The following is a 27563-nucleotide window of genomic DNA, read 5'->3' on the forward strand; positions in this document are numbered from 1 at the left end:
CCGACTCCTCACCAATTACGCATCATAAAGCCTCCAAACAGTTATGTATAGATGACCTGCTGAATATTGGAACTGTAAGCGACTCCTTCCCTCTTACTGAAAATAGGTTTAGTCTGCTGGAGCAACTGACAGATTCTATCTCCCCCAGTCTCACGACTGTGCAACCCTTAGATGAGCAAGGAAAGCGGGTTGAATGCAGTGGAGAGGAGGAGTCTCCTATCAGCCGGGAGCTTAATTTGAACACCAACTCCCCTGAACCCCTAATGATGGAGAGTAAGGGAATAATCTCTAAATCTGAACTGTATAAAATGATAGGAGATCAATGCCTTCTGACTGCAGAGACGGTTATAGCCATATTCAAGGAGCTCAATAAAATAAGTAGCAAACTGGATAAGATGGAGGGACTGTTAAGCGAGAAGTCAGGGGCTTCTGGGAATGAGGCAAACATAACCAATAGAATCGTATCTGAAGAGGGGGTTGCCTCTTCCCCAATACAAAAAAGAGTCTTGAATCTCGCTGATGATTGCTAAAGCCTGCAGCCTGTTTTGGAAGCAATTTCCTTTGGTTTTCAGTAGGATGGCCAATGAAAGGCGTAGCCCCTATGGCTTAACCTGAAATAGTTGCATAACAAATGGATACAGGACCAATCTGGACATCTTCAGAGCTACTGGACCCAAATCTTGCTCTTTTGCTACGGACAAACAAGGCTACCCATCTGAAACTTTTTTCAAGTGACTACTCCTAGTAAAAATAGATGGATCTACAACATTTAAAACAAAGTGCATCATTCTGAATTTTACTCTTGATCAAATCTTTTGGTTCAGCCATCTTCTCCTGTTGGAAGGAAAAAAACTTTTAAAGATAATTATAAGGCAAAATTAACCGGCATACCTTTTTGTGAGTTTTGATTCCTAAACACAAGTCAAGCAAGCATGCTTTGAGTTTGTTTTGCTTTGCATAGCAAAACTTTCCAGAACATTTCCAAACTCAGAAATGTCTGAAAAGCTCACATACTTCAAGATCTTTCACCTCAGGTTTGTTAACTGTTAACTTCTTTCATGCAGAATAAAGGATGATTTTTACTACTTTCTTTATTGACACCATAAAACAAGGACACAACCGTTGCTTATATGAGTGTTGCAGTCAACTGGGCTTTGCTAGGCTAAACCCACCTGGGGCTCTGGGTAAGAAGTGACATTGTTTTTCCAGTCTTTCACTGGCTTCGTTGTTGCATACAGTACAAAGTTCTCTTTAAATTCCATTCTAAGCCTTCCAAAACCTTGCCTCGTTCCACTCCTCTGCTCTGATTTCCCTGATTATGTCTTTGGGATTTCTAACTAGGGTTGCCAACCTCCAGGTGGTAAATACAAAGAAACAAAACACAAAAGGCTTTCCCCAGTAATAACCGTGCCAATACACAAACTATACACAGGGAAAAATATAACAGTCACCTGAAAAATTAGTATGTACAAATGCAATTCTTTTATATTTTCACATAATTAAAGATGAAAAAACATTGAGATTAGTGCTCATTACACATAATAGAAGAAACAAACAGCTCAGTCCACAGCGTTGTTAAAGGTAGTCTCTAATTTCCGTATTAATTTCACTTAAACGCTGAAGATATTGACAAATAATCACTACAAACAATCTCTCGTGCATTCTTATTCAGGGAAGCAGGCACCATGGTGTTAATGGACACCGCTTTAAAGATCTCCAGATTAGAGTGTCAAACTATGGTGTTGAAGACATGGGTTCAAACCCTTCTTGTGCCATGAAGCTTGATGGACAACCCCAGGCCAGTCACTGTCAACCTGACAGGTCTGGTGTGATGATAAAATGAGGAAGAGAGAACCATGTGCACCTTGAACTCCATTGAAGAATCATAGGGGGGCAATAGATGTATAACACTCAAATCTATGTGATGGTGGTTAAATGGAACCTCAATGTTCAGAAAGTTTATGCTACAGTAAAGTTGGTTAGCCTTAAAGGTACTACTGGACTCTTTACTATTTTGCTACTACAGACTAACACGGCTAACTCCTCTGGATCAATGTTCAGAGGCAGCCAGCACTTAAAGAGTATGCTGTTGCATTCACACTCCATATGAATCTTCTTAGCCACCGGGAAAAACGTGGAGAGTTCAATCTGTCAGAGCGTCTTCTCCACCTCCCTTAAGAAAATAAGCCCTTCTGATTGTTCAGGGAGGCCAAAGGACCTGGCCATTAGCAGCTTTAATCTCCAGCAAGCTTACCACAGCATCTTAGCAGCTGTAGAAGTGAGTTCTGACGCACAAAAACTCATACTGGAATAAGGGTTGTCAGTCTTTAAGGTGGCACTGGACGTCTAGTTTCTTTTGCTACAATAGACTGACATGGTCACCCCTCTGGAGAGCCCAGCGATATGCAACACCCAAATGGATGCTGCAGCATGAGACATCATACAGAAGCACTCCCTTCCCTAACTGTATATCTCCCTGTAAATAGTAGGGTACCAAAAACTGCTTTGGAATTTGGCTGCTCACTTTTATTAAGAAGGGAAAGAATGAATAGAACTAATAAGCATGTAGAAGGCAGAAGGAATGAAGTCAGGATTAAAGCGTGTAATTTTTTCCCCTCCTAATTGTTGGTAGCTACTTTGGGGGGCAACCTTGGCTGAAAAATGGGGTTCGACACCACCTAGGTCAACTCCTTTTTCACCACACCCGCCTTCTAAAACCCACCTCTGGCACGGCCCCTTAGTTCTCGTTCACAACTGAAATACATGCACATTTGCTCACATCTGCACCTGATTCCTTTGCTCCCCCCTCCCCTCCATTCCTCATTTGAAGTGGTTTGCAACTCGGGGCACAGATCTGTTTGGATTTGCTTACATCACAGTGTATTACTGCAATTCTGATCAATCTGTTTCAAGGAAAAGATATTGTAGAGCTTGAAACAGGCAAACCATATGATCTAGAGCTTAGAACGCCTTCCCTCCGAGGAAAGGTTGAAGCATTTAGGGCTTTTCAATTTAGGGATGAGGAAGAAGACATGAACAGAGATTTACAACATTATGCACAGAACAAAGGAAAAGGAAAGGACTTTTTCTTGCTCTTCCAAAATCCCAGAACGCTAAAGTTGGTGGGTGATTGATTCAGGACAGACAAAAAACTTCCTTCACGCTATCTAATATTAAACTGTGGATCGCACACATGATGTAATAAAAGGGCTATTAGGATTCGGTTTCATTTTCTCAGCCATGCCGGACGCTCCTCTTGGCTGGTCCGGGAGGAAACGACCGGGCACCCTGACCGGGCGGCTGATCCGCAAGGATTAGCCCCCAGGACTCCCAGGGAGGGAGCCAGGGTCCGGGACGCGGCGGGAAGAACTCCCCGAAATCAATGCGGGGGGGGGGGGAATTGCCCGTTTGTCCCTATGGAGGCCGGCAGATGTGCGCGGCGCCTCGAGTGCCGCCGGGCAACGAGAAACGGCAAGTAAAAGAAACAGGCGGAAGCCTGTAAACAAGCGAATCCCTTCTGTTCTACAAGCGTTTGTGAAGGAGAGGTTGATCTGAAGAAGACTCGCTCTTCCCCTTCGTTGAGTTCCAGAATTTTGTTAGCGCCCCCCCCCCCCCCAAATGGCAGCAAAGAAGCAAAGTCCCGCTCTCGGTAAGTCAATCTCGGCTACCTTGCAGAAGGGGGAGTCGCTCGAAGAGTTGGTGCGCAGGGCGGTGGTGGAAGCTATAAAACCCTTTGTTGACAAGCTGAACGAAACTGATCAAAGGGTGGGCTTAATTGAAAGCGAGGTGAAAACCATTAAGGCAGCAGCGGGGGGGGGGCAGAAAAGTCTGCTCTGGAAAGTGCGTCACTTGTGAAGGCTACAAAAAAGGAGCTGAAGTTGGTGGAGAACCAGCTGATCGGGCTACAGGTGGAACGAACGCAGACAATTTTGCGTCTCCAAAACGTGAAAGAGGAGGAAAATGAGGATCTGTGGGATTTGGTCTCGGAACTACTGGCGACACCCGCGAGGATGACTAAAGAAGAGGTTAAAAGCGCCATTTTGGAGGTCCGTCGGGCTTCTTCAAAATATGCAACAAAGCGACAGTTGCCTCGTGAGATCATTATTGACTTTTCATCTAAAAAGATTCGGGACACCATCCTATATAACTCATACAATGCGGATTTGGACTTTATGGGTTTGAAAGTCAAGATTTTGAAGGACGTTCCATTTCTAGTCCGGAAACGGCGTTTTAAATATAAAAAGTTTGCAGCTCTTCTGAGGGACCATGGAATAAAGTACAAATGGTTATTCCCGGAAGGAATATGGTTCAGATATAAAGATCAGGCCTATAAGATATTATCAGAAGATCAACTAAAGGATTTTGAGAATAAAAACCCAGAACTCTGCTGCACCAAGAACGAAGAAAAGGAGGAGCCGGAGGGGGGGGGGAGGAGGAGGAGAGCATCGCAACAGCAGTTGCACAGAGAGAATTGCGTCCGGGACCTAGAAGGGGGAGGAAAGTTTAATCAGAATTTGAAATGTTTATTCTCTGTATGATTAACCACTCCATCATTATTCTATGGAGCTATTTTTGTATTATGACAGTATGAAGGGAAACATTGAAGTGTAGTGTTTAGTGTTTGTAGTTCATTCCCCCCCCTTTTCTTTTTCCACCTCCCTTTGTCCCTCCCCTCTCCCCTTTCCTTGTGATAGTCTGGTGTAGTGTTTTGTAGTAATAAAAAAAAAAGGGCTATTAATTCACTTAGCTTTAAAAAGCAATTACATAAATTCCTGAAGAAGGAAACATCAACAACCTCAATAGCTAAATGGAACTTCCACATTCAGAGGCATTCTACCTCTGAATATTTGTTACTAGGGATGTAGAGAGCTGTTTTTTAATGCTTTGCTTTCAGGCTTCCCAGATGCAGTTGATTGGCTGCTTTGGGATATAGGATGCTGGACCAGATAGGCCTTTGGCCTGCAGGGCTCTTCCTATGTTCTTAAAAGTACCCTGTGCTGCAGTGGTATTATACAATATTAATGGCCGAAGTTTATCCAAATCTATTCCCGCAAATCCAATAAACCACTAAAGGCATCATCACAAAAACTCAGGATACATTAAATACAAGTCAGTTTAATCAGTTATACACCAAACAAATCAGAAGTCTTGCAGCCTGAAATATTTCCATATAGGGTCACACCTGCGGCTGTGGCCCTGCGAGCGGCATCAGTACCAGCCTCGAGTGATCCCAATTCACTCACAAATACGGTTCGTCTTTGGACAGCTCCCATTTTCGAGGAACGGAGCCAGGCGTCACCGGTCGTTTCTCAGTTGCTGCCACACCAGATTCCGGCCTGGGCAAAAGATTTGGAAATGAAGAATTCTGCAGCAGTATATTACGCACCCCACCCCCCATGATGAATTAAATCTTTCAAAACAAGTTTTGAGGGACACAAGATTGAGCTGGGTTTAGGTCCCCCCCCTTTACTTAAAGCAACTTTAGGAGGCTGCAAGTTAGACTGGAGTTGTGACACTGAGGAAGGCAAGTGGTGCGGAGGGAAAGGGTTTAGCATCCCTAGCCCTCTCCGGCTGTGATATAACTTGCACCCTGTAAGCTGCTGTTTTCAAATTTGTGGGGGCAACCCAAAACATGTTACTTGTTTTGGCACCTTCCGAAAAATCCACTTAGAGGTCAACGTTAACCAGCCAAGCAAGTGTTTACAAACCAGAGATGTTTAAAAGCCAGATTTTTTTTTAGTTCACTGGCCACTCCCAATATAATCAAACCAGCTGTTGTAAGAAAACAGTTCAGGAAATGGACCAGACTCTGTCCTAATGCAGTCTGCACAACAGGGGATGCTTCCTGAGTTTTTCACATCAAACAAGGAGGGCAGATTCTGTTTATCTCCAAGGTTACAGGAGCTGCGTGGCTGCAGGCAACGGGAAGCTACCTGGCAGCTTGTTCACCCGGGGCCAACGTTTTCTGCGATGAGATGATGACAACTGGAGGGGAAGTCTCCCGGCGCCCGTCACGGGTACAGTAATAATTGTTTGCAAGCTTGTGGCTGGGACCAACAGGAAGGACTGGAGGCGGCTGAGTCCTAGACGATGGAAAGTTTAAGAAGGTCACAACAAGGACACTAGAAGGGGAGGGGAAAATCTGCCAAGCAAGGAGCATGTGTGTTGACACTGCTGAATGGTAGGATGCCCATCCGGCATCTTGATATGACAGCAGTCACACAGAATGTCATCACTGTAGTATTTTTAGAGAAAATACTTCACTCAAGGTGTTGTTATGGTCAATAGCTGTTGACTGAGTAAACTGGCATCCTCAAAACGTGGCAATGGCTAGTGAATTTGGGACATTCATAAGAGTTTCATCAATGGTTAGGAACCAGGTTAGCCAAATGGAGCCTCCTCATTCAACGGTGGCCTTCAGAGGTAGCTGTTTTGGCTGTTATCTTTGCTACAAGCAAGCTAATAACTGTATTATGTCACCCAGTTGCCGATCAAACACCATAGCACTTCCTGTTGCCTTACACTCCTTTAAATCCAGCGCTTGTGGTCACGTAGCCAGCTCTAAACAATTGAGGGAAGGACCAGAGTATGTGAGTCAGCTGAGAATGAATTCACTACCTCAGCTGTTCATCTGCAGGCAGGCAAAGTTAGTCTTTCTCCAGAGACAGAAAACTAGGAGCTTAACATCCTCAGAACTACCCAATGAAAGTTTTGGATATGGTGCTGGATGAGTCTACTGATAGGCCTCGCATCCATATGAATTACTTTGCTGGATCAGATTCAGGTTTGTCCCTATTCTACAGCATCACCTCCTCTCCCCTGATGGGCAAGGATGCTCTGGGAAGCCCAGAATCAGGGTACAAAGGCAATTAGCATTCAAAGGTACATTGCCCTGAAAATGGAGATTCTACTTTAGTTATTAGGGTTATCAGCCATTAATACATCTCTTCTCTTCCACGAGCTGCTTTAATTGTCACTGAAATGCATCCAAGCCAATCCTCTCACACAAAAGATCTGGGTGACAGACTTCAAAAATCAACAGCTGATACTGACTTTCAGCTCAGGGCACTTACCGCTTTGATATTTCTGTGTAGCGCAGCCACAGTTTGGCTTGCAAGTCACGCTGTTAAGAAAAATAAGAACAAAAAGACAGACAAGGAGGGCTTCTGCCAAGCCTGCCACCTTTAGGCATGTTAGTCCACATTTACAAATTTAAAAACCAAAGAACACTTATCAGGTAATACAGATGGCATCTACAATTGTTCAGACGACTGCATTTAGTATCTTCCAATAAACTTGCAAGGCCTTTCGGGGACAAGTTTGTAATACGTGGGGCTTCGGTTTCCACTGTTATTACCACACCATTAGGGAACAGTCTTCTCCAGGGGAAGCTAGGAAACTGCCTTGCTCTGTACTTTCAGGGAACTAATGTGACTTACAGTACAATCCTAAGGAGAGTTACTCCAGTCTAAGCCCATTGATTGCAATGGGTTTAGACTGGTGTACCTTTTCTTAGGATTGTACTGTTATAGTGCAATCCTGGGAATGCTTTCCTGAGAGCCTTTGAATAAAATGGGACATGCTCCCAAGCATAACTTCTTAAGATTGCTCCCTAATTTAATCAACTGTCAGTGCAATCCTAAACAGAGTTACTCCAATCAATGGGCTTAGACTGGAATAACTCTTTTTAGGATTACACTGTGTGGTATGTTGTCTCTGGTTGGATTCTGGAGACTTTGAGAGCTGGCTCTGCATCTTCCACAAAGAAATATTTCCTTTACATAGATTTAATTTTTTAAAATCTTGCAAGACTTCTACTGCACTATTTTTTTAGTTTTAAAAGAACAAAAATAAGTATTTGTTAAAAAGTTATACCCCGCTTTTCAAAGCTATCACACAGCAATGAGAATTCCATAAAAAGCATAACAAAAGATTTTAAACAAAAGAACCCTAAAAGCAATAAAAGTAAACAAAAAATACATAAAAATAAATAAAAACAAATAGAAATTATAAAGGAAAGCAAAGCACACCTTTAAGAGAATCCTACCCTGCACCCAATAAACGTTCACAAAACTACAATGTCCAGAAGACTTTGCGAGGCTGGTGAAAAGGCCGACAGTGAAATCCTAAGTAGAGTTATGCCAGTCTAAGCCTACTGAAATCAACAGGTTTAGATTGGCATAACTCTTCTTAGGATTTCACTGTAAACTAATCAAAAGTAGCCCCGCGCAGTAGTTTGCGGATCAATTGGCATGGAATATATTTTCAAGTAAATTCTCGCGCTGGACCTAGAGGAGCTCTCAGGGGACCTGGTCTAGCCCGCCGCTCTCATTTCTTACCCCTGCTGCCCAGTTGCGAATTCGCTGGATGATACGGGTGGCAGAAGCCATCTTGGCCTCTGTTGTCAAGGGCGCAGAGGCCGCGGGGTATGATGGGAAGACGGGGGCGAACACGATTACTCGCGAGGGACTCTGGGAAGAAGGAAGTAGAAGCCTTATGGGCGCAACGCCGGAAGAAGAAGGGAGAGTTGCGCGCAGGGAATTCTGGGAGGAAGGTCGTAGAACGTGAACTTTACGGTCGGGGAGAATGGGAGTTAAATTCTATAGGCTCGCGTGGGGTACGATGGGAAGGTGAAAAGGCAGGCGGAAAGTTTCATCATTGTGAGGAGGGAGGCATATGCGACGCTATTCTCTGAAGTAAATCGTCTAAAAATAACACGGAGTCAAAACGATTATATTAAAAATGTTTTAATAAATTGTCGATTTAGAAAGACAACACAACATCAAAATATGTAAACAAGGATACAGCAACGTGTGAATAAAAGCGCGAATAATATTTGTCGGGGGGGGGGGGAAGAGAACAAACCGGAAAAGGATGCTGGGAAGAAGGTAACCGCTGAGGTGAGGTCTCGCGAGAGCCTCGGCCGGCGCGCCTATATAAGGGGCAGAGCGGAGCCACGTGACCCCTTCAGTCGCCTCCTCCTCCGCCATGGACACCAGCCGCGTGCAGCCCATCAAGCTGGCCCGGGTCACCAAAGTGCTCGGCCGGACCGGCTCCCAAGGCCAGTGCACGCAGGTGAGCCTCGGGGGCGGGAGGTGTGGGGCTCTGTTCCGTGGGGACCGAAGGGGCGCCGCTCTCCTCCTTCCGACCCTCTTCAGGAGGCGGTCTCCTCCCTTAGCATCTCGTTGCCGTAGGGTCAGGACTGTGTGTGCAGCATAGGGTTGCCAATCTCCAGGTGAGAGCTGGAGATCTACCGGAATTACAGCTGATCTCTAGGGCACAGGGATCTGTTCCCCTGGAGAAAATGGCTGCTTTGGAGGGTGGACTCTATGACATTGCATCTTAATAAGATACCTCCCATGTTCAAACCCCTACCCTCTCTAGGCTCTAACCCCAGATCTCCAGGAATTTCCCAACCCAAGAGCTGACAGCGTAGCACTGCTGCCTTCCTCGCTTCCTTCTGAGCTTCATGGAGGCGTCTGGTTTGATATCAGGATGCTGTGCTGAGCTGATTTGCATTCATTTAATTTGGTAGAGCTGTTTTATGTGTACGGTTACATATAACGTGCCTTCGTCCATAACGAAGACCTAAACTCTGCATCGTTCTCTGCTAGCTTTTATTCTCAAAGCTAAAAGCCTAACCCTAACTCAACCCTGCGAAACAAGATCTGACGAACTTGAATCTTGCTCACACGTGGAACAGGCTAGGCACAGTGGCTGGCCCAGAGTTGCCCAGTGAGCTTCCTAGCTGGGGAGGAAATTTGAACTGGGATCTCCCAGCTCCAGCTTTATTTTATTAATTTTTATTGTCCTTGGTTGTACTCTGCCTGATCCGGATAACCCAAGTGAGTCTGCTCTCGTCAGATCTCAGAAGCTAAGCAGGGTTGGTCTTGGTTGGTAATTGAATGGGAGACTGCCAACGAAGATCAGGACTGTAGAGGCAGGCAGTGGCAAACCATCTTTGCTAGTCTTGAAAACCCCAGCAGGAGTCTCCCTAAGTCCACTATGACTTATACACTCTCCACTCTGCCTGAAGCTCTACCCTCTACACTAATTGATTATCTCAGCAAGCGACAACAAACTGCAAAGTGTGCTATTCAAATGGGAGCTGCTGTAGCATAGTGGTTAAATCAGCACTCTGCTGGTTCAAATCCCATTACTACCATGAGCTTTGCACATGGCCTTGGATAAGCCATTCCTCTCAGGCCCAGCTCCCGAACTGGGTTGTGGGAATTATAACAACACTGACTGTGGTCCCTGCTCTTGAGTGTGGCATTAATTTGTCTAGAAGAACGATATATAAGTGCAGTTTTTAAAATATATTTGAACTGTAAGTCATTGTAGGGAGGAGAACATAGCTGCTTCATCTCCTACTTGTGGCAATTCTTTTTGAGTTTCTGCTCCCTTCTGTTGGAAACGGGACGCTTGCTTAGATAGACCAATTAGACTTGGTGGGGAGAGTGCTGGAGGGAGGCCCTGAGCTCAGCATCCTCCAACCTCCCTGCATCCTATATTATTCATTGGGCCTAATGCTTACCTAGTCCAGCCTCCTTTGCAGAGTCATGTATTATTAGAGCTGGGTGTCAGATAGGCTTTCAGCTTATCTACCATACTTCGGAGACTGAACTGAGCTCATCCTCCCCCCCCCCCGCTTCTTCCCAGGCGATGCGCACCAAAACTCCTGACTCTTCTTCCTACTATGAGGGGGAGGAGATATTGACCTATAACTCATCTGACTTTCCCACCTTTAGGCATTCCAGTCAGTCCCTTGCTACAGCATCTGGATACTGGTATTTACCTTAATAAAACATCTTTAACTCACACACTGGAGTGATGCAGTGAAGTGTTTGGGGTAGTACCTGGTTAAGACCTTACAATGGGAACTTTGCAAAGTCTCCCTTTAGGCATAAACTGACTGGGCGTCTTTTGGGCTTGGATGTGCCATGACTCATACTGTGTACAAGGAAGATAATTTCATACATGAAAAGTACAGGGGGCGAGGAATTCTTCTCTAAAAGGAACGCAGGTTATGTCATCCATTGACTGTGTCTACACAGGATTAAAAATGAGCCAAGAACTCTGGTGGATCAGACCAAATATCTGTGTAGATCAATGTCCTGGTTCCAACGGTGCTTGTTAGCAATGTCTGGTATTCTTCTGTGATGCCTCTGAAGCTCCATGTAACCATCCAGATTTTGATACTCCCATCTAGCATTTTTTCATGTAACTAGTCCTGCTAGTAGGGATCAATTCTCCAACTAGATAAACACCCTTGTTCGTTGATTCCACCCCCCATAGAATACAGGTTTACAGAAAAGTTATCAAAATTCCCTTGATGCAGTCAAGGCTATTTAATTTCTATATCTCACGTACATGTGATGCGTTTAGTGAAATTGACAAACCATTCCCACTGCTAAACTATACTGCATGGTAAATTGGCTTAATGTAATTGAAATGGACCAAATAAAGTGTAGTTAAACACAGTTTATTTCTGTTAAAATCTTCCTCAGCATTTGTTCTGAAATTAGAATCTTATTAAACAAACACCTACCAAGGTTAAGGATGTGTACACAATAAGAGTATGTGACAATCGTGTTTTAGGAATCCTCTAAAAATACACTGTCTGCATTACATTCACAATAGTATTCTCAATAGTTTGTTCTCTTCGATTACATTTGATTGTATCCATGTTTGGGAAAGGAGACTTTTTCTTTGGCAAGTAATTCTCTGTGTGTGTGATTTTCTGTGCTGAAAATATTCTTCCTTTAAAAGTGCTGCCTGATCAATAAGAAGAATCCTAGACAAATCAAGCAGATACTCGAGTCTGTTATTAGTTGCAGTGTAGCAATGCCGTATGTTATGTATTTGCCAACAGTGGCTGACTTGATGTTTCCTGAATTTACTGTATGTATGCCCTCTCTGTAGCTCAAACTGCACTTCGTGTTTTGACAAGGGAACTGTGCAAAGGTCCCACATAGAAACACAAAGGCTATTGCAGTCCTTTTAGTTGTGTTTATTTTAAATTTGCAGGCTGCTTGAAAAGTCTGTTGGCACGGGGTCCTTATCCTTCTTAACTAGCACAATCAACCTTGTCAGGATGCCGTCACTACAGCCTTTGGTCCCTGTTTTTACAAACAGTGTGGCAGGGGCTTACCCTGTCTTCTTGTTGTGACTTATGCTTCAAGGAACAATTGGCAAGAAGAATATCGCATTAGCAAAAACCTTCCACTTGGATTTTCAGTTGCCAGGGCAGTGGGTAAATCTAACTGCCCCCTAAAGAGAGCTAAGAAGAATATCACTCTGCATGTGCTTAAGGGAAGCTCTATTCAAGCATTAAGAAGCTGGTTTAGTTCCTGTGTGCCCCCCCCCCAAAAACCTGGGTCTTCGAACCCAGCTCCAGCACAAACATCCCAAATGGGGGGGGGGACTGGGATTTTTGCTACCCTTTTTTTCTTCTCCTTCCTCTGCAGGTCCGAGTGGAATTCATGGATGACACTAGTCGCTCCATCATCCGCAATGTGAAAGGCCCCGTCCGGGAAGGAGATGTGCTGACGCTTCTGGAATCCGAGCGGGAGGCTCGCCGCTTGCGCTGATCCGTCCCTTCCTGCCATACCCCCACCCTTGTAAGTGTGGCTTTCTTTCCTCCGCTGAAAACCATCTCTGAATTCATTTTCCATTAGAAGTTCAGTTCTGTTTCTTTGCAAGCCCCTTTTCTCTGCAACCTTGAGAACAGCAGCTAAACTTCCCAGTTCATGTGTTCAATTTTTTTCTTCTTCAGGTGGCCTCTGAATCCTTGAGCGTGACCTGTCGCTGCCTTCCAGCCGAGGATGGCTGAGACTTTGGATGCAATTGAATAAAGTGTCTATGTCCCTTCCATTGCTTGTGTCGTAATTGGTGATTGTAAAAATGGTGGATGGCTATGGAGAAACATTTGGCAAGAAGTGAAGTCAGCTTATGCAAAATGTAGTGTGTGAGAGAGCGAAAGAGATTCTGATCTTGTCAGAGGTTGGAAAATAAACAGGGTTGGCCATGGTCAGTACTTGGATAGGAAGCCACTTAGGAAAACTGGCTTTCTTCTTCGCTTGTCTGTTGCCTGGAACACTCTGTGGATGGGGTTGCCACGAGTTTTTGCCACTCAACAGCATGATGTGCTTATCCCTGCAGCTTCCTTGCCGTTGCCCTTTATTCTGTAGGATCCCCCAAGTTCTGCTTTCCCAGCTCCCTGCAAACATGCAGCTTGCAAGGCCTTTCTCCTCTCCTTCCTCAGATCAGATTTAAGTTCCTGTCTAGTCTTAAATTGATGTGATATCTTAATGGGTCCAGCTTAACTGGTATCTAGTCCATGATCTTGTGCCTGCATAAGTTCCCCTCCCTTCCTCCCTGTAAGCTGTTATCAACCCCCCTTCTCACAGTGCTTGAAGCATAACTTACGCCATTGCAAATGCTTTAGTGGGTCCTTAACAGGTGTTCGGAACAGACCACCTTGCATCTTCTGCACACAGTTGGAATATGTATAAGTAGTGTGATGGTTATGGGGAGGATCAGGTATCACAAACCAGTTGAACTACTGCCTGGCTGTAACTCCAGCCTTGGGAAAGATACCTTTTTGAGGGGAGGAAGAAAATCATGGGGAGAAGCTGCTGTATTCTTAGGAAAATAGAACTATTTCTATAGCTTAAAAAAATCCTGTAATTTTACCAGTAGTTTATTTTACACAGAAAAGTTAATCTGAACCATGGCTAGAAATTCTTTTTGTATATTTAACTATCATCTTGCGTGGTTCTGTCAACCCTTGCCTGTTCAGCCAGCTCTGAATGACAGATGAATATTTTAATAAAATGCAGAGGCAAGCAGATCCTCCTGGAGCAGCAGGGGACAATTAAGGGAGGAAAAAAACCGTGATCTTAGATACGCCAAAATTGCATGTATAGGTTAAGTGACACTTTCCGCCTTATAAAATAGCTACATGTTAGAAGTTCTCAGAAACCCTGAATGCCGATATCTTCCTTCATCTGCAGCCTGCAGCTTCTCAACAGACAGACAAGTCTTATTTATTGGCTTTATTTTGGCAAGATAACATTTTAATACCTACATTAAAACAAAACAAGTGTTGTGCACAAAAATCCCAAGCGGGATTCCTCCAGGGTGTTTTATTAAAAAACCACACGTTGCAGTAAACTAGCTGTGGGCGAGTCCTTCACTTCTGAGGGGAGTTCCCTTCCCTGAGGCAAGAATGCTGCTAGTGGTAGAAGCAAAAAGGGAAGGGAATGAGTGACCCCACTCCCCATGTGAGAAAGAGCTGAAAGCTATCTGAATGACAGAGCCCTGTTTTCATAGTAGTAGGGACATGTATCTAGTTCTCATTGAGGTGGCGAATGAATTCACTGCTGTCTGGGAGAAGCTCAACATGTTAACTTTAAGAAATCGCACTTACTTGTGTGGGGAAAAAAATTCTGAGACACCTTGAAAGGTAATAAAATCTTATTTCAAAGTAAGCTTTTGTGGACTAGAGCCCACTTCAGTGGACGCTTGAATAAAAGTTGAGGCACCTGCTTATTTTTTCTGCAACAGACTAACATGGCACTCCCTCTGGAATCTTCTGTATGCAACAAGTTGGCAAAGTCCAGTTGCAAGACTGACATCACCACTCCTTAGTGAAAACTAAGTTGCTGGTGGAAGAAACAATCTTAAATTTTAACGCTCTTTGGAAATCAGGAACACATTTGGTCATGGATTCTAATTACCATACTTGTGTCCACCTCCCATGGAAGGAACAAACTTGAGATGCCAGCATTAAACCTGGTCCCTTGAGTAGTAAGAGAGAGCCTGCTGCAAACCACCCCCACCCTTGTGCAGGATGAGAGGAGGGGCTGTTCTGTAAAACTACTTGCTGGGCAGTGGATTGGGCCCCCCAGTGCAATTCAGGTTCTAGACTTGTCTCCTCGGGCTCTTTCCATTCTGATCCTGCAGACAGAGAAAACAGCTGCTGAAGGTGCATATTAAAAGGCTGAAGCTTTTGTCTACCAGAAGTTCACTTGAACAGAAATAAGGCATTGGAGGATAATAATAATAATAGCGTGCTTATATACTGCCCTTCTGGACAGATTAGTGGGGTACTTAGAGCGGTGAACAAAGTCAATGTTATCCTCACAATGGAGCAGAGGCTGGGAAGAATAGCTCACCTAAGGCCACCTGCAGAGGGTAATAGAGGGATTTGAACCAGCAGAGTGCTGACTCTCAACCCAACCACTTAAAACGCTATGCTACAGCAGTTCTCAAGCTCCCACTTTCCCATGGCCCAAATCAATGAGTGATTCAAGGTAAAGCACGCAAGAGGGAGGTCTCTTATTTACCCTATACCAGTGGCTCTGAAGGTGGTTCCAACACAATACTGTTTTTAGGAATCAACATGGTTAAAATCACTGTTGCAGGAGAGGGAATACATGCAAGCATCACATTCAGTACAGGTCCTATAAACACAGCCACATGCATCTAATTCTGACCTGCAGCTGTATCTTTGCAAGCATGCAGTAGGGAGAGTCGGAGCCAAGCTACAAGTGATGTCTGACACAGGTTGGACACTTGTCAGCTCCCCCCAAGTTTTGATGGGAAATGTAGGCATCCTGGTCTTGCAGCTGTAATGGAGAGCTAAGCTGTAAAACCAGGACACCTACATTTCCCATCAAAACTTGAGGGAAGCTGACAAGTGTCCAACCTGTGTAAGGCGTCACGTGTAGCTTGGCTCTGAATCCAGTACTCCCAAAAAGTGTTCTATGCAATCAGGTGGTAGATGGTGGTTAAAGAAGGAAAACCTGACTTTGTACAAATGGACACATTTTTGTGCACAGATAATTTGATAAAGTGCCGGGTGCTGGCACCTGGAAGACTGACTGCTTTCTAAGATATGTCTCCATCTTTCCAGGACATATCTGCAACTATGAGGTATAGAAACCTTCCCCATTTTAAGCACAACAGGATTCTATTGCAATTCTTATATTAATCAAAAAGTCACAGCTGGGGATTTTTAGGCATAGACCATGTGTAGTACAGTGTGTGTCTTCAAAGTGATTTAAAATCAGATAATTTTTTTAAAATGCACGTGAACTGTGGAAAGCTAACAAATGATGACTGTAATATGTCTAGGCACCAGGCAGGAACCTGCGAGGAACAGATCTGCATCTTGTTCCTTGCCACTGGACTTTGGTAAAATAAATCAGGACTTTCACAATGAGATTTACTCACCGGTGACAGGACTGCTGACTGTGTGAGGTGAGTGGATATCAGTGCTGCTATGTCGCGATGTCCGGCCTCCAGCGCAATGGAAACTGCGTCGTTGCCATCCTGTGGAAAAGGTAAAACAAGTAGGCCACATCTATTACCCTTGCCATTGTTACATCGGGGTGTGTGCGGCAATTTGGGGATGCGGTAGACATCCCACTGCTAAGCAAGCCAAATATCAACATTCTAAAGGTAGTGAAGAATAGAAACTTGGAAGCTGTAGGGCACTGAAGGCTACCCTGTAAGCTCAGACAGTCCTGCCGAGAGAGAGACAGAGAGGGTGAGATCAAGTCTATGGAAGCAGAGCTTACATTATCAACAATGGACACATCACAGGTTGCCTGAGACAAGAGAAGCCGCACTGTGCCTGCCCGCCCATGTTCACAAGCACACATGAGGGCTGTGGAGCCTTCCTCATCTTGGAGGTTGATGTCTGCTCCACAAGCCAGCAGGGCTTCCACCATCTCCTGCCTGCCATGGCTCACCGCGAGCATAAGAGCAGTCTGGCCTGCCTAGGATGCAAGGAGAACAGAAAATATATTAGAGTTTATCCATTTTAGATTTTGGGCCACACCCTATATTAAAAGGGCAAGGTGAAGCTTAAAAGACAGTTCACTCCTGCAAAGTCAGGAGTGCCTCTGGCCATACACAAGTCTCTACATCCTTGCTTCCCCATGGAGTAAGCACAGCCTTGAAGCCCAAAAACAACTGCTTAAGAACGAGATCCAACCTTTTTCACCTAGCAGGCATCTTTGGAATTCTGACTCAGGATGGTAAGTGCAGCCACAAAACAGCTGCCGCAAGAGGCAGAACCAACCACAAAGTCTCAGGGAATGAGATCATACATAACTCGAGGAGTAACTCTTCAACATTTCCGGCAGAAGCTGTGCTTAACTTTTAAAAATGAACATATTGTTTTAAAAAGTATTTTCTTGCATAAAGCTTCAGTCATGCACTAAAGATCCGATATTAACTTCCGGTGCTTGACGGGGAAGGGCAGACGTTCGTTTCCTCACTCCAAGATGCGAAGTAGTTTTTATTCCTTTTAACATATTTTGACAGCGGGAATTTGTTTCTCCAACTTAGTTTTATTACTTTTACTTTCCCCTTTAACCTTGGGGCTGTTGCTTTTGCTTTATTTAAGCCTTGGCTGGTTAATTAGATTATCAGTCTGGGTCTTCTACATTTCTTTCCTTTAGAATGCTTAAGTGGTGATAGTGGAGAGTGTACCAATAAATAAATGAACCAATAAATCTGAACTGTGAACTATTCGGCTCTCTTAACTTGAGAACTTTAATAGCTGTTGAGAGGTTGCAAGGCTTTTCAGCGACTCTGAACAAAGAAATTAATGAAAAGAAACAGACGAAATGAGATCTCATAAACGTAGTCGGGAGGCAGAGGAATTCACACCTCCTAAACCTAAACAAACAAAGATTAAAGACTTTTCCCCATCAACTGCCCCAGAATCAGCATATGCCCTTCAAATTCCTACCTTTAACCGTTTCTCACTAAAGATCCTTGTGCTGTGGGGGCAGGAGCTGTTGAAACAGCTTTTTAAAAATCTGCCCAGCCCATCGGATCTTCAACGGCCAATTACTGGGCAAAAGCCCTGCCAAGGTTCTAGTAACACTTGGTGGGTGCCATGGGACCTATGTGGCACGGCTAAGACAGGCGACCCTGCTTAAGAGCATCCGCCATCCCCACAAACGTACTTGGCTCGCTTTGGCATTAACGTTGCCCATAGCAAACAGTTGCCGGACAACGGCCATGTCTTCTTCCTGCTCCACAGCTGCCAAGGCAGCCAACATCAGGGCTGTGTAGCCAGCTTTGTTCTGATAGTTGACGTTGCAGACGCCTGCAAGGAGAAAGAGAAAGGAAGACATTGACACCAGTTCTGTCAGCTGGTCTTCAGATCAAGGAGGACTGCGTGCCGCAATCCTGGATGGCAACAAGTTTTGGTTGTGTTGGAATCAGTCCTAATCATTCCATTCCCAATGGGATGATACAACTCCTCCTTCTTATAACCTCCTGTCTCCATCCTGTGCCATTAAAAGGGGGTGCAGCAATTTCTCTAAAAGGACCAGTTGAAAAATTTGATGGAGAACATGATGACGAGAGTCTTCCTCTCCTGTAAAATTAGAATTCAGAGCCATCCAAGGAAAGTGGTGACCAGTGAAATACAAAATTTCCTCCCATGGGTTAGATGGCTTCTGAAAGAGAATTGAGTCATATCTTCCATGAACTGGCTTATAGCAACTGATGGACCTAAGCGGCGCTTCCGTGGTTGGAAGCAGGTTCTCTGCCAGTTGCTGTGAGCTGCAAACATTAGGGGAAGGCAATGCCCCACTTGTGGCATTGTGGAAAGGAGATGACAGATTTAAATGGGCAACCCTTTGATCTGAAAGCGGGGGAGGGGGGGACAGCCACTTGTCATTCATTTCATGCATGCTGTTGCCTTACAACCGAGTTCCATTTTAAGAAGGGATAAGGGAAGGGAACCGATGGTCAGCCTTCCTTGGTCCAGAACTGGATCTTCAGCTGCCAGTGACCAAGCACTGTATAGTTCATCCTAGCCCCTGCTCCTCCTGGTTATAGATGCGAAGTCCCCCCAGAAGCTTGGTGGGGCTCTCCCATTCACCTGTGTTGAGCAGAAGTTGGACAATGTCGAAGTTGGAATGGGAAACACTGTAGTGCAGAGCAGTGTTCCCGTTCCCGTCCGACAGGTTGACGATGTGGGCCAGAATTGCTGGTGAGATTTCGGCAAAGGCCAGCAGGTGCTCAGCCACCTGGCTGGCCAGAGAGGATTTTTGGCTGGACACACGAAACCACTCCTGCAGGATGAGGCTGGTGCTGGTCACCTAGAAGCCAAAACAGAAGTCGTCAGCAGGGGAGCACAGCAGTTCTCAGGTTGTACCGCCCTGGGAAAGATGTCTGAGGACACGGATATGAAGGTTGGCCAGCACAATTGGCAACCTACCCAAATGCATATTCTGGACTCTGCTGCCTTGAATGGCGGAAAGGAGCAGAGGAAGTTTGCCACATCCCTGGCTGATCTGGTGCATTCACTGTCTATCATATGGGCCTGCTGTAGTTGATCCTGACGATTCTCTCCACGTTCTACCCATTCCATGGTTCCCATCCTCTCTCCAGCACTGTTGCCAATCAGCAGCCCCAGACGACTCTCATTTTTTAAATCCAGCAATCCCACCAGGAACTCATCTCTAGACCAGAATGCAATCTTTGACTTTTATGAAACAGTAAACTGGTAACTTGCACGTAGAGACAAAGAGGACTATTATAATAACCAGTGCAAAGAAACAGAAGAGAACAACAACAACAACAAAAGGAAGGAGAACTGTTCCACAGGATCCAGGAAATTCAAACCATGGTAAAGGGATGCTGAAAATCAATATGGGAATACAGTATCTGATCAGGACAAAACAAAGATGGAAACAACACACTGTAGAACTATATAGAAGAGATGGAAGGATGACAGGTTCTTTCAAAGAAGAATCTTTTGATGAAGTGCCTGTGATTTTAGAAAGTGCACTCAAAGCAATTGGGAGAAAACAAATCACCAGGAGATGAGATATCAATCCCATGCTACTGAAACCGAATCTATCAACTTCTTAAAGAATATGTCAACAAATATGGCACCCCCCCCCCCCCACCAATGGCCCACAGACTGGAAATGCTCAATCTACATTCCGATTCTGAAAAAAAGATGCCAAAGATATCCTATGCAAACAAAGTGAGGCTCAAAATTCTACAACAAAGACTCTTACCATATACGGAATAAGCAATGCCAGATGTTCACGCTGGATTCAGAAAAAGAAGAGGCACTAGAGATCATATTGCAAATTTATGTTGGTTAGTGGAGCATACCGGTGAATTTCAGAAGAAAATCAGTTTTATTATATTATAGATTACAGCAAAACTTTCATCTGTGTAGATAACAAAGAGCCATGAATGGTGTCAAAAGAAATGGGTGTGCCCCAACATCTGATTGCTTTGATGCACAACCTGTACTCTGAACAGAAGGCTACTGTTAGGACAGAATATGGGGGAACAGAATGCTTTCCAACTGGCAAAGGTGTCAGACAAGGATGTATATCATCTCCCTATCTGTTCAAAAGAACTATCATAAGGAAAGATGGATTAAATTTAGATGAAGGTGGAGTGAAAACTTGTGGAAGGAACATTAACAGCTGGAGATTTGCAGATGACACCACATTACTGGCAGAAAATAATGAAGATCTGAAACAACTGATGGTTAAAGAAGAAAGTGCGAAAGAAAGATTACAGCTGAGCATCAAGAAGATAAAAGTAGTGACTACTAAGGAATTAAACTATTTTAAGGTTGGCAATTAAGAAATGGAAATTGTTCAGGAATTTATATTCCTTGGCTCAGTTATTAACCAGAAGGGAGGCTGTGACCAAGAAATCAGAAGGAGACTGAGAATTGGAAGGGCAGTCATGAAGGAACTATAAAAGATCCTTAAGTGTACAGAAGTGTTACTGGAGACCAAGATCCAGATAATTCATACTATGGTGTTCTATATTACTATGTATGGCTGTGAAACTTGAACAATAAAGTAGTAAAGAGTCCATTAGCACCTTTAAGACTAACCAACTTTATTGCAGCATAAGCTTTCGAGAACCACAGATCTCTTCATCAGAACTGACAAAGAGAGCTGTGGCTCTTGAAAGTTTATTCTACAATAAAGTTGGTTAGTCTTAAAGGTGCTAATGGACTCTTTACTATTTTGCGATTACAGACCAACATGGCTAACTGCTCTGAATACTTGAATAAAGAAAGCTGACAAGAATTGTTTCCTTTGAGATGTGGTGTTGGAAGAGAGTTTTGCGGATACTATGGATAGCCAACAGGACAAATTAATGGGTTCTAGATTAAATCAAGCTGGATTTCTTTCTAGAAGCTAAAATAACTAAACTAAAGCTATTGTAATTTGGTCAGAAGACTCACTGAAAAAGGCAATAATGCTAGGAAAAGTGAAGATAGTAGGAAAAGAGGAAGGCCCAAAATGAAATGGGTTGTCTCAATCAAGGAAGCCACGGTCTTCAATTTCCAAGATCTGAGCAAGGCTGTTAATGATAGGATGTTTTGGAGGTAGTTAATTCATAGGGTCGCCGTAAGTCACAAGCGACTTGACAGCATGTAAAACACACACAAACACATCCAGTTGATAAGGAAGAAGGTACATGTTCATAGACATTCTGCTGAAGGTGACTTCCAACAGCACGTTCAGCTGGGCTCAAATCAAGCCCTGCCATGTCATGCTGCAACCCAGATCATGGGCACCTGTGCATTTTTGTGACTTAGAGTGGAACCACAAGTGACAAAAGGCACAGGTTGGACACTTGTCAGCTTCCCTCAAGTTTTGATGGGAAATGTAGGCAGCTTGGCGGAATGTTGGACAAGTGACAGTTGAAAAGTCCATTGGACAGCAGTCAGAGAGCCAAGGTGCAAGACTAGCATGCCTACATTTCCCATCAAAACTTGAGGGAAGCTGACAAGTGTCCAACCTGTGCCTTTTGTCACTTGTGGTTCCACTCTGAGCCATCATTCGAATCTAGGTTTTCTCCCAACAGTATATCCGCTACCTTATGCTGCCTCTCTGCCTGCAAAGAATTCTGGAATACATTCCAAACTCTCCAAAAAGTCAACTTCCCCATGCCCCCCACATCTCTACTCACCACCTCTCTGGTCTTTGCTCCACCTCCCTTGTGGCCAAGACTGCTCCTTACCACCAGGCAGGCCTCTCTCATCCGGGGACTCAGCTCAAATCTAGATAGAGACATAAGAAGAGCCATGTCTGATCAATATCAGGGTGCCCAGTCTGATGCTTCTCAGAAGCAGGGCATAAATTAAAAAAACACAAACCATTAGAACACCTTTAGCCCCCTCCCTCTACTCCCATATGAACCTACCCAACCACTGTGGTCATCTTTAGGGGCTCTTCTTTGGATGCCCCTGCCATCTGAGGCTAGTTGTGTCAGCCTGAGACAGGGTCATCTGAGTCGTGGCACCAAAATTATGGAATTCCCTCTCCAGGGAGATTCATTTATCCCTGTCGATCACTGTTTCCCTCCAACTGGTGAAAACTTTTTGTTTTGTTTGGCCTCCCCTCCCTGACCCTCCTTCCTGTTTTGTTTATGTAATTTAATTGTCGTTAAGTTTATGTTGGAAATGTGAACAACATGAAGGAACATTTTACCGTATGTGGTGGACATGTAAGAAAGCAAAAAAAATGAACACAAATACAGTTATTAATTCAGAAGATTTTAAAGATTAATATACAATTACAACAGAGTTTTTTTTCTTTTGGGATTAATGGACACTCAGCTGCAAAGAATTCATGGAACTCTGTTTTTATATATGACAATGGCAGCGAGATTATTATATGTCCAAAGGTGGAAGAGTCTGATATTGCCTACAACAGAGGAATGGTTGGTGAATGTTCTGGAACTTACAGAGATGGCTAAACTTACTTCACTGATGAGAGAAACGACAATAAGTTCGTTTATTGCTGATTGGAAACCCCTTATAGACTTTTTGCAGGAAACAGATAATAATGAATTTGATGATTTGTGAGTTTGATGAATAAGGAACTTGGACAATGGAAAAAAGGGAGCTTTTCTTTGTAAATATAGAATAAGAATATTTCCTAATTATACTTAACATTTGTCGAAGAGAAAAATTGGAAGCCTCCTTTGCGTTTATATAGTTTCTCTCTCTTTTCTGTGTTTTGTCATTCTTATTATTTGTTTTTTGTTCTCTCTTTTATTATAAACTTTTATTAATTAGCTTTATAATATGTCTTTTTAAAAGCTCTTTGAATGGTTCTGATTGTTCACCACCTTAGGAACTCTAAATTGGATAGAAAGGCAGCATAAACATGATCTGAATAAATGAACAAATGAATACAAGAGATCATGGACCACCTGCCATGATACACCCCTCTGCCATTCAGAGACAGGCTGCCTCAAAACCTGAAGTTTCCATTTAGCCATCATAACTAATAGCCCTTGATGGACTCCTCAAGAAGCTGCATTATACAGACCTCTGATATCAGATATTAGAATGGCAGCAGGTCTCAGGTGTGTTGGGAATGCAATATCTTGTGTACAGAGTAGGCAGAAGACACAATACCTGAAAGGGGCAGCGGGTCTGACAGGCCGTTTTCACACGTCTTACCAGCTACACAAAATCGCACAAAACTCCCAGAACGATGGCGTCTTCCTGGTGCGATTTCCTGTCATGACTCCAGTTTGTGGCGCAATTCATGCCACAAACCGGGTTCGTGACAGGAAATCGCACCAGGAAGATGCTGTCATTCTGGGATTTTTGTGTGATTTTGCACGGCCGGTAAGACATGTGGAAACAGCCACAGATGGCAGAGTGGCATCCTTCTTTCCTCCTCTCTTCTGTCCTTCCTCCAAATTGGTATTCTTAGGCTACTTCCTGCCTCTCCACGGAAGTCCCTCCCTGTTTTCTGAGGTAGATAGTATCTATTCTGTTTTTCTCCTTTCTGTCAAAGTTGTAGTTCCTGAATAGACTCTCTTCATTCACTCCTTAATCAGACTCAAGATATACCTAAGATATACCTAATCAGACTCAAAATATACCTAAGACATAGCAGAGCCTACAAGGTGAAGGTCTTTTACAACCTGATCCTTTTAGCTGGAGATGCTGGGGTTTGAACCTGGGACTTTCTGTGTGCGAAACAGATGCTCTCCCACAGAGCCACTGCCCCTGCCCTCACTATATTGTATGACAGAGTTCTATAGGTTCATTAAGTGTTACGTGAAGGAAGACTTTCTTTTGTCTATCCTGAATCAACTCCTGATCAGCTTCATTCATTGCCCCCGAATTCTTGTCTTAAGGAAGAGGAAGAACAAGCGTCCTGTCCACTTTCACGGCCACTTACATAATTTAACAAATCTCATTCAGGTCCCTTTCTCAGTCTCCTTTTTCTGTGAATTAAAAAAGCCACAAATGATTTAGCCTCGTCTCGCAGGAAGGCATTCCAGCCCTGTGATAATTTTGTCACCCTCGCCTTTTTCTGGCTTGTCAATATCCTTTTCGTGATGCAGCAACCGGAACTCTATGCAGTTCTCCAAATTGAGGTCACATCAGGGATTTGTTACTAAACTGCCACTTTTATTTTCAGTCCCTTTCTTAATAATCCCGCCCAAGGAATTTGCCCTTTTTGCTGAGTCACCCTGGTAGAGCTGCCAAGTCGTAGCTTGTGCAGTGAGTGGCTCTGATTTTGGAGATGGGTCGTGCTGTGTTTCAAACACTTTGGATCTGCACTATCTTAAGGGTGTGTTTGGTCCACGTAGCTTTTAAGGGCTAGTATGAGTGGCAAAGGGTATCCAGTTAGTCTCCTGGAATGACTGGGGAGGGGGGCATCCTGACAAAGAAACATATACCCACCTCTAGCCTCAAATCAAGATAATAGAATCCTAGAGTTGGAAGGGGTCTTACAGACCATCTAGTCCAACCTTCTGCCCAACCCAATGCATCCCTGTGACAAGTACTCATCCAGCCGCTCCTTGAAGACTACCAATGAGGAGGAACCCACCACATCCCTAGGCAGCCGATTCCACTGCTGAACTAGATGTCCTGGAATTCCCCTTGGAAAGGACCCAAGAGCATGGGGGAGAGGCACAGCTGTGTCTGCATGCTCAAAATTAGGTCTGGTTTTCATGGCGACAGCAATGGGCTGTATGTCAGACTGCAGATGTGGAAAACAACTGATGGAATGCTTTTCCAAACACACAATATCCCCCACATATTAAAAAAATAGCACTTAAAAGAAGGAAGGGCTATGCTGGCATCACTCCTGACTTGATAGATTTCTATGTGTGGGGGATGCTGCTATAAAACAAATCCCAACACACCCAATTTCTGCACATAGAAAACTAGGAAATCAAGAAGAAAAGTTCAAGCATAGCCTTCATCCTGTTATGCTAGCTTTCTAAATGGGGATTATTATTATTTATTTTGCATATCCCATTATGTTAGTAGCACTCTGCACAGCCCAAATGCTGATTGACTATCTTGGTGAGAGAGCAAGAACAAGAACATTTTACCCATTTAAATTTGCTTTGCTATCCCTGTACTGTCCATTCTCCAACCAGACTGGAACTGAGGCGCACACAGTGAATTGACCAAGGCCATACAGCAAGGGAAAGAAATGCAGGTCTCCCAGGACCAAACCCAACAACTCTGAGCAAGAAAAGTTATACTTTGACCTCGCACTCTTCTCACTAGCTGCTCTCGGGGGCCAGAATAGCAAAGAGGACACACCAAATACTCCCGCCACAGTTTCATCCCGGCTTACTTCTCTTTCACTTCCAAGGCGGCATTCTCCTCTTCTGCTTTCTCCTGATCACAACATTGCTGGATCTTGTCCCGTGCGTCCACCACCGGAAGTGGACTCTCTGGGTCGCTGTCCTCAAGGTTTCCTAGGACCTCCTCGTCGGAAGTGTCAGTGCTGCCGGCTGCATCACTGTCGGAACTGAGGGGGGAGCTCTTATCGGGGGACTGGTCCTCCTCCTCTTCCTCACTAGATGTGCTCTCATACCTGTTGTGACAGATTGGGGGAGGGTCAGACTCCGATGGGACACTGCAGTGTCTAACTCCGGGATCCACAGCCCCAGATTTTGGCAACAAGCATTTCCTGCAGGCTACGAAGTCTCTGTGGGGCATGTGGGAATGACTTTTTCCTGGGATTCTTAAAATCTAGGGATAAATCCAGAATGGCTGTAGTCCTTTGAGACTTGGAGCTGGTACACTTATTGCTCAAGAACTGTAATATTAAAGAACCACAGAAAAGCCCTTACAGATTGAACCTCTTTGCTTACAGGCAGCCCCCTTCTTACCAAGAACAATGACACACCTGAGACACACATACCAGAATTCACTCTCTCTCTCTCTCTCTCTCTCTCACTCCCCCGCCCCTTATACCCTGGAAATTGCCTCACTCTTAAGGCAGGTTGGTTGTGGCACAACTGCCAAAAACCCATGGTCAGGAATCTAGGCTTAAATTTGGACTCCTCTGGGCAACAGAAAGATAACCAAACTATCCTCAAAACGGTGAGCAAGTTCAGTCACTGTTTTCCCCTTTCCCCAGCAGGAGTGGTGAAAAGCTAATGGCAAACAAAGAAAATTATCTTCCCTGAACACTCCTCCCCGCCCGCCCCCCCGCCACTTACTCCATTTGTGCTTGCAAATAAAGCTGTGAAAAATATTTTTGAGTTCCAGACACCTGTGTGCCCAACTCTAGCCATTTTTCCCAGCCAGAAATGATTCTGTAAGGCTAAACAGCAATAAGACAAAAAAACATCTTTATCATACAGTCCCTCCCCATCCCATCTTAAGAAGGGGATTGATAATGGGCCTGGGGGAGAGCCTGGATTGAGCTTGGAAGCCCCCAACTGCCAACCCTGCTTTAAAGACCAACCTCTCCTCTTTTAGAACCCCTGTCTGCATTGCTTAGATCTACGGAGAAGACCTCCATAATAATTCCATTTGTACATGGCATGATTGGAAGACTGGGGCTCAGTTGCAGGACTTCTGCCTTCTAGCGATTGGTTAAAAGTCCCTTCTGAGCATTTTATCTTGAAGCATCCTTCCATTTCTCATGCAAGCTGGCTCTTGAATGGCCAAAAGTGAACTGCAGATTTATAATTGTATTGCCATACGTGGCAGATATTTCATTCATTGGAATGGAACACATGAATCATTCTGGCATTGGGGGCACTTCTCTTTCACAAGAGGAGCCTTCACTAGATGCAAGAGGCTCTTGTGTATGCTGCTGTAGGTGCTGTCAAGGAGAAGGGTGGGATATAAATCATGTACAATCTATAAATGCATTCCATCCTTCTAACCCAGCATAGAGCACCTGCTGGATACACACCATTCAAATAATCTGGCTAAAACATCCCCAAGATACCCTGAAGTCTGCCATGGGACAATGAAGTTCTAGCTTGCAAATGGACACCTATGCCTCACCGCCCCACCGCCCCCACCAAGAAAGGAAGTGGAAAGATTCGTACTCGCCATTCAGTACCCCCACAAACTGCAGACTCTTCCTGCCACTTCCTGCTTCCACCTTGGAGACACCATCTCGCTTCTTCATGATCGATTTGAGGGCTCCTGGAAAGGACACAAAACAAGGACCGCTGTCAGGTGCTAAAAAAGGCCTGCTTCCAGGGAGGTGAAGAGGGGATCCTGTGTCTGTCTCTGCTAAGGT

General features: G+C 44.4%; 3 protein-coding genes across 6 annotated transcripts in view; 1 reads left to right on the top strand and 2 right to left on the bottom strand.

Moving 5' to 3' along the window:
- The window catches only part of KANK3 (KN motif and ankyrin repeat domains 3), a 240435-nt gene that overhangs the window by 183802 nt on the left and 29070 nt on the right, over positions 1-27563 (bottom strand). For 3 of the 4 annotated variants that reach the window (XM_054979457.1, XM_054979455.1, XM_054979456.1), the window contains exons 4-11: positions 27367-27466; positions 25650-25892; positions 21997-22087; positions 18917-19136; positions 17991-18133; positions 16590-16790; positions 16243-16341; positions 14046-14964 (exon numbers count right to left, since the gene is read on the bottom strand). In XM_054979457.1, the coding sequence (XP_054835432.1) occupies positions 14929-14964; positions 16243-16341; positions 16590-16790; positions 17991-18133; positions 18917-19136; positions 21997-22087; positions 25650-25892; positions 27367-27466 (1133 nt within the window). In that variant the 3' untranslated portion in view covers positions 14046-14928. Of the gene's footprint in view, positions 1-14045; positions 14965-16242; positions 16342-16589; positions 16791-17990; positions 18134-18916; positions 19137-21996; positions 22088-25649; positions 25893-27366; positions 27467-27563 lie in introns of those variants that run through there. The other variant, XR_008597025.1, reaches the window with a different exon arrangement.
- On the bottom strand, positions 5096-8446 carry NDUFA7 (NADH:ubiquinone oxidoreductase subunit A7). The gene is made up of 4 exons (XM_054979464.1): positions 8340-8446; positions 7074-7123; positions 5934-6083; positions 5096-5336 (listed from the first exon to the last, which is right to left on the bottom strand). The coding sequence occupies exons 1-4, from the start codon at positions 8388-8390 to the stop codon at positions 5240-5242; spliced, it is 348 nt and encodes a 115-aa protein (XP_054835439.1). The 5' UTR covers positions 8391-8446; the 3' UTR covers positions 5096-5239.
- On the top strand, positions 8956-12625 carry RPS28 (ribosomal protein S28). Its single transcript, XM_054979465.1, has 2 exons — positions 8956-9075; positions 12471-12625. Exons 1-2 carry the CDS (start codon positions 8989-8991, stop codon positions 12591-12593), a joined length of 210 nt encoding a protein of 69 aa, XP_054835440.1. The 5' UTR covers positions 8956-8988; the 3' UTR covers positions 12594-12625.

The sequence above is a fragment of the Eublepharis macularius genome, chromosome 5 (assembly GCF_028583425.1).
Source record: "Eublepharis macularius isolate TG4126 chromosome 5, MPM_Emac_v1.0, whole genome shotgun sequence".
Taxonomy (NCBI): Eukaryota; Metazoa; Chordata; class Lepidosauria; order Squamata; family Eublepharidae; genus Eublepharis; species Eublepharis macularius.

Coding starts and splice junctions, on each gene's coding strand:
- RPS28 (XM_054979465.1), top strand. CDS start 8,989: ATGGACACCAGCCGCGTGCAGCCCATCAAGCTGGCCCGGGTCACCAAA. Junction 9,076..12,470: donor CCCAAGGCCAGTGCACGCAG/GTGAGCCTCGGG, acceptor CTTCCTCTGCAG/GTCCGAGTGGAATTCATGGA.
- NDUFA7 (XM_054979464.1), bottom strand. CDS start 8,390: ATGGCTTCTGCCACCCGTATCATCCAGCGAATTCGCAACTGGGCAGCA. Junction 7,124..8,339: donor TTCGCAACTGGGCAGCAGGG/GTAAGAAATGAG, acceptor TTTTCTTAACAG/CGTGACTTGCAAGCCAAACT. Junction 5,337..5,933: donor CCGGGTGAACAAGCTGCCAG/GTAGCTTCCCGT, acceptor TCTTTTGCCCAG/GCCGGAATCTGGTGTGGCAG.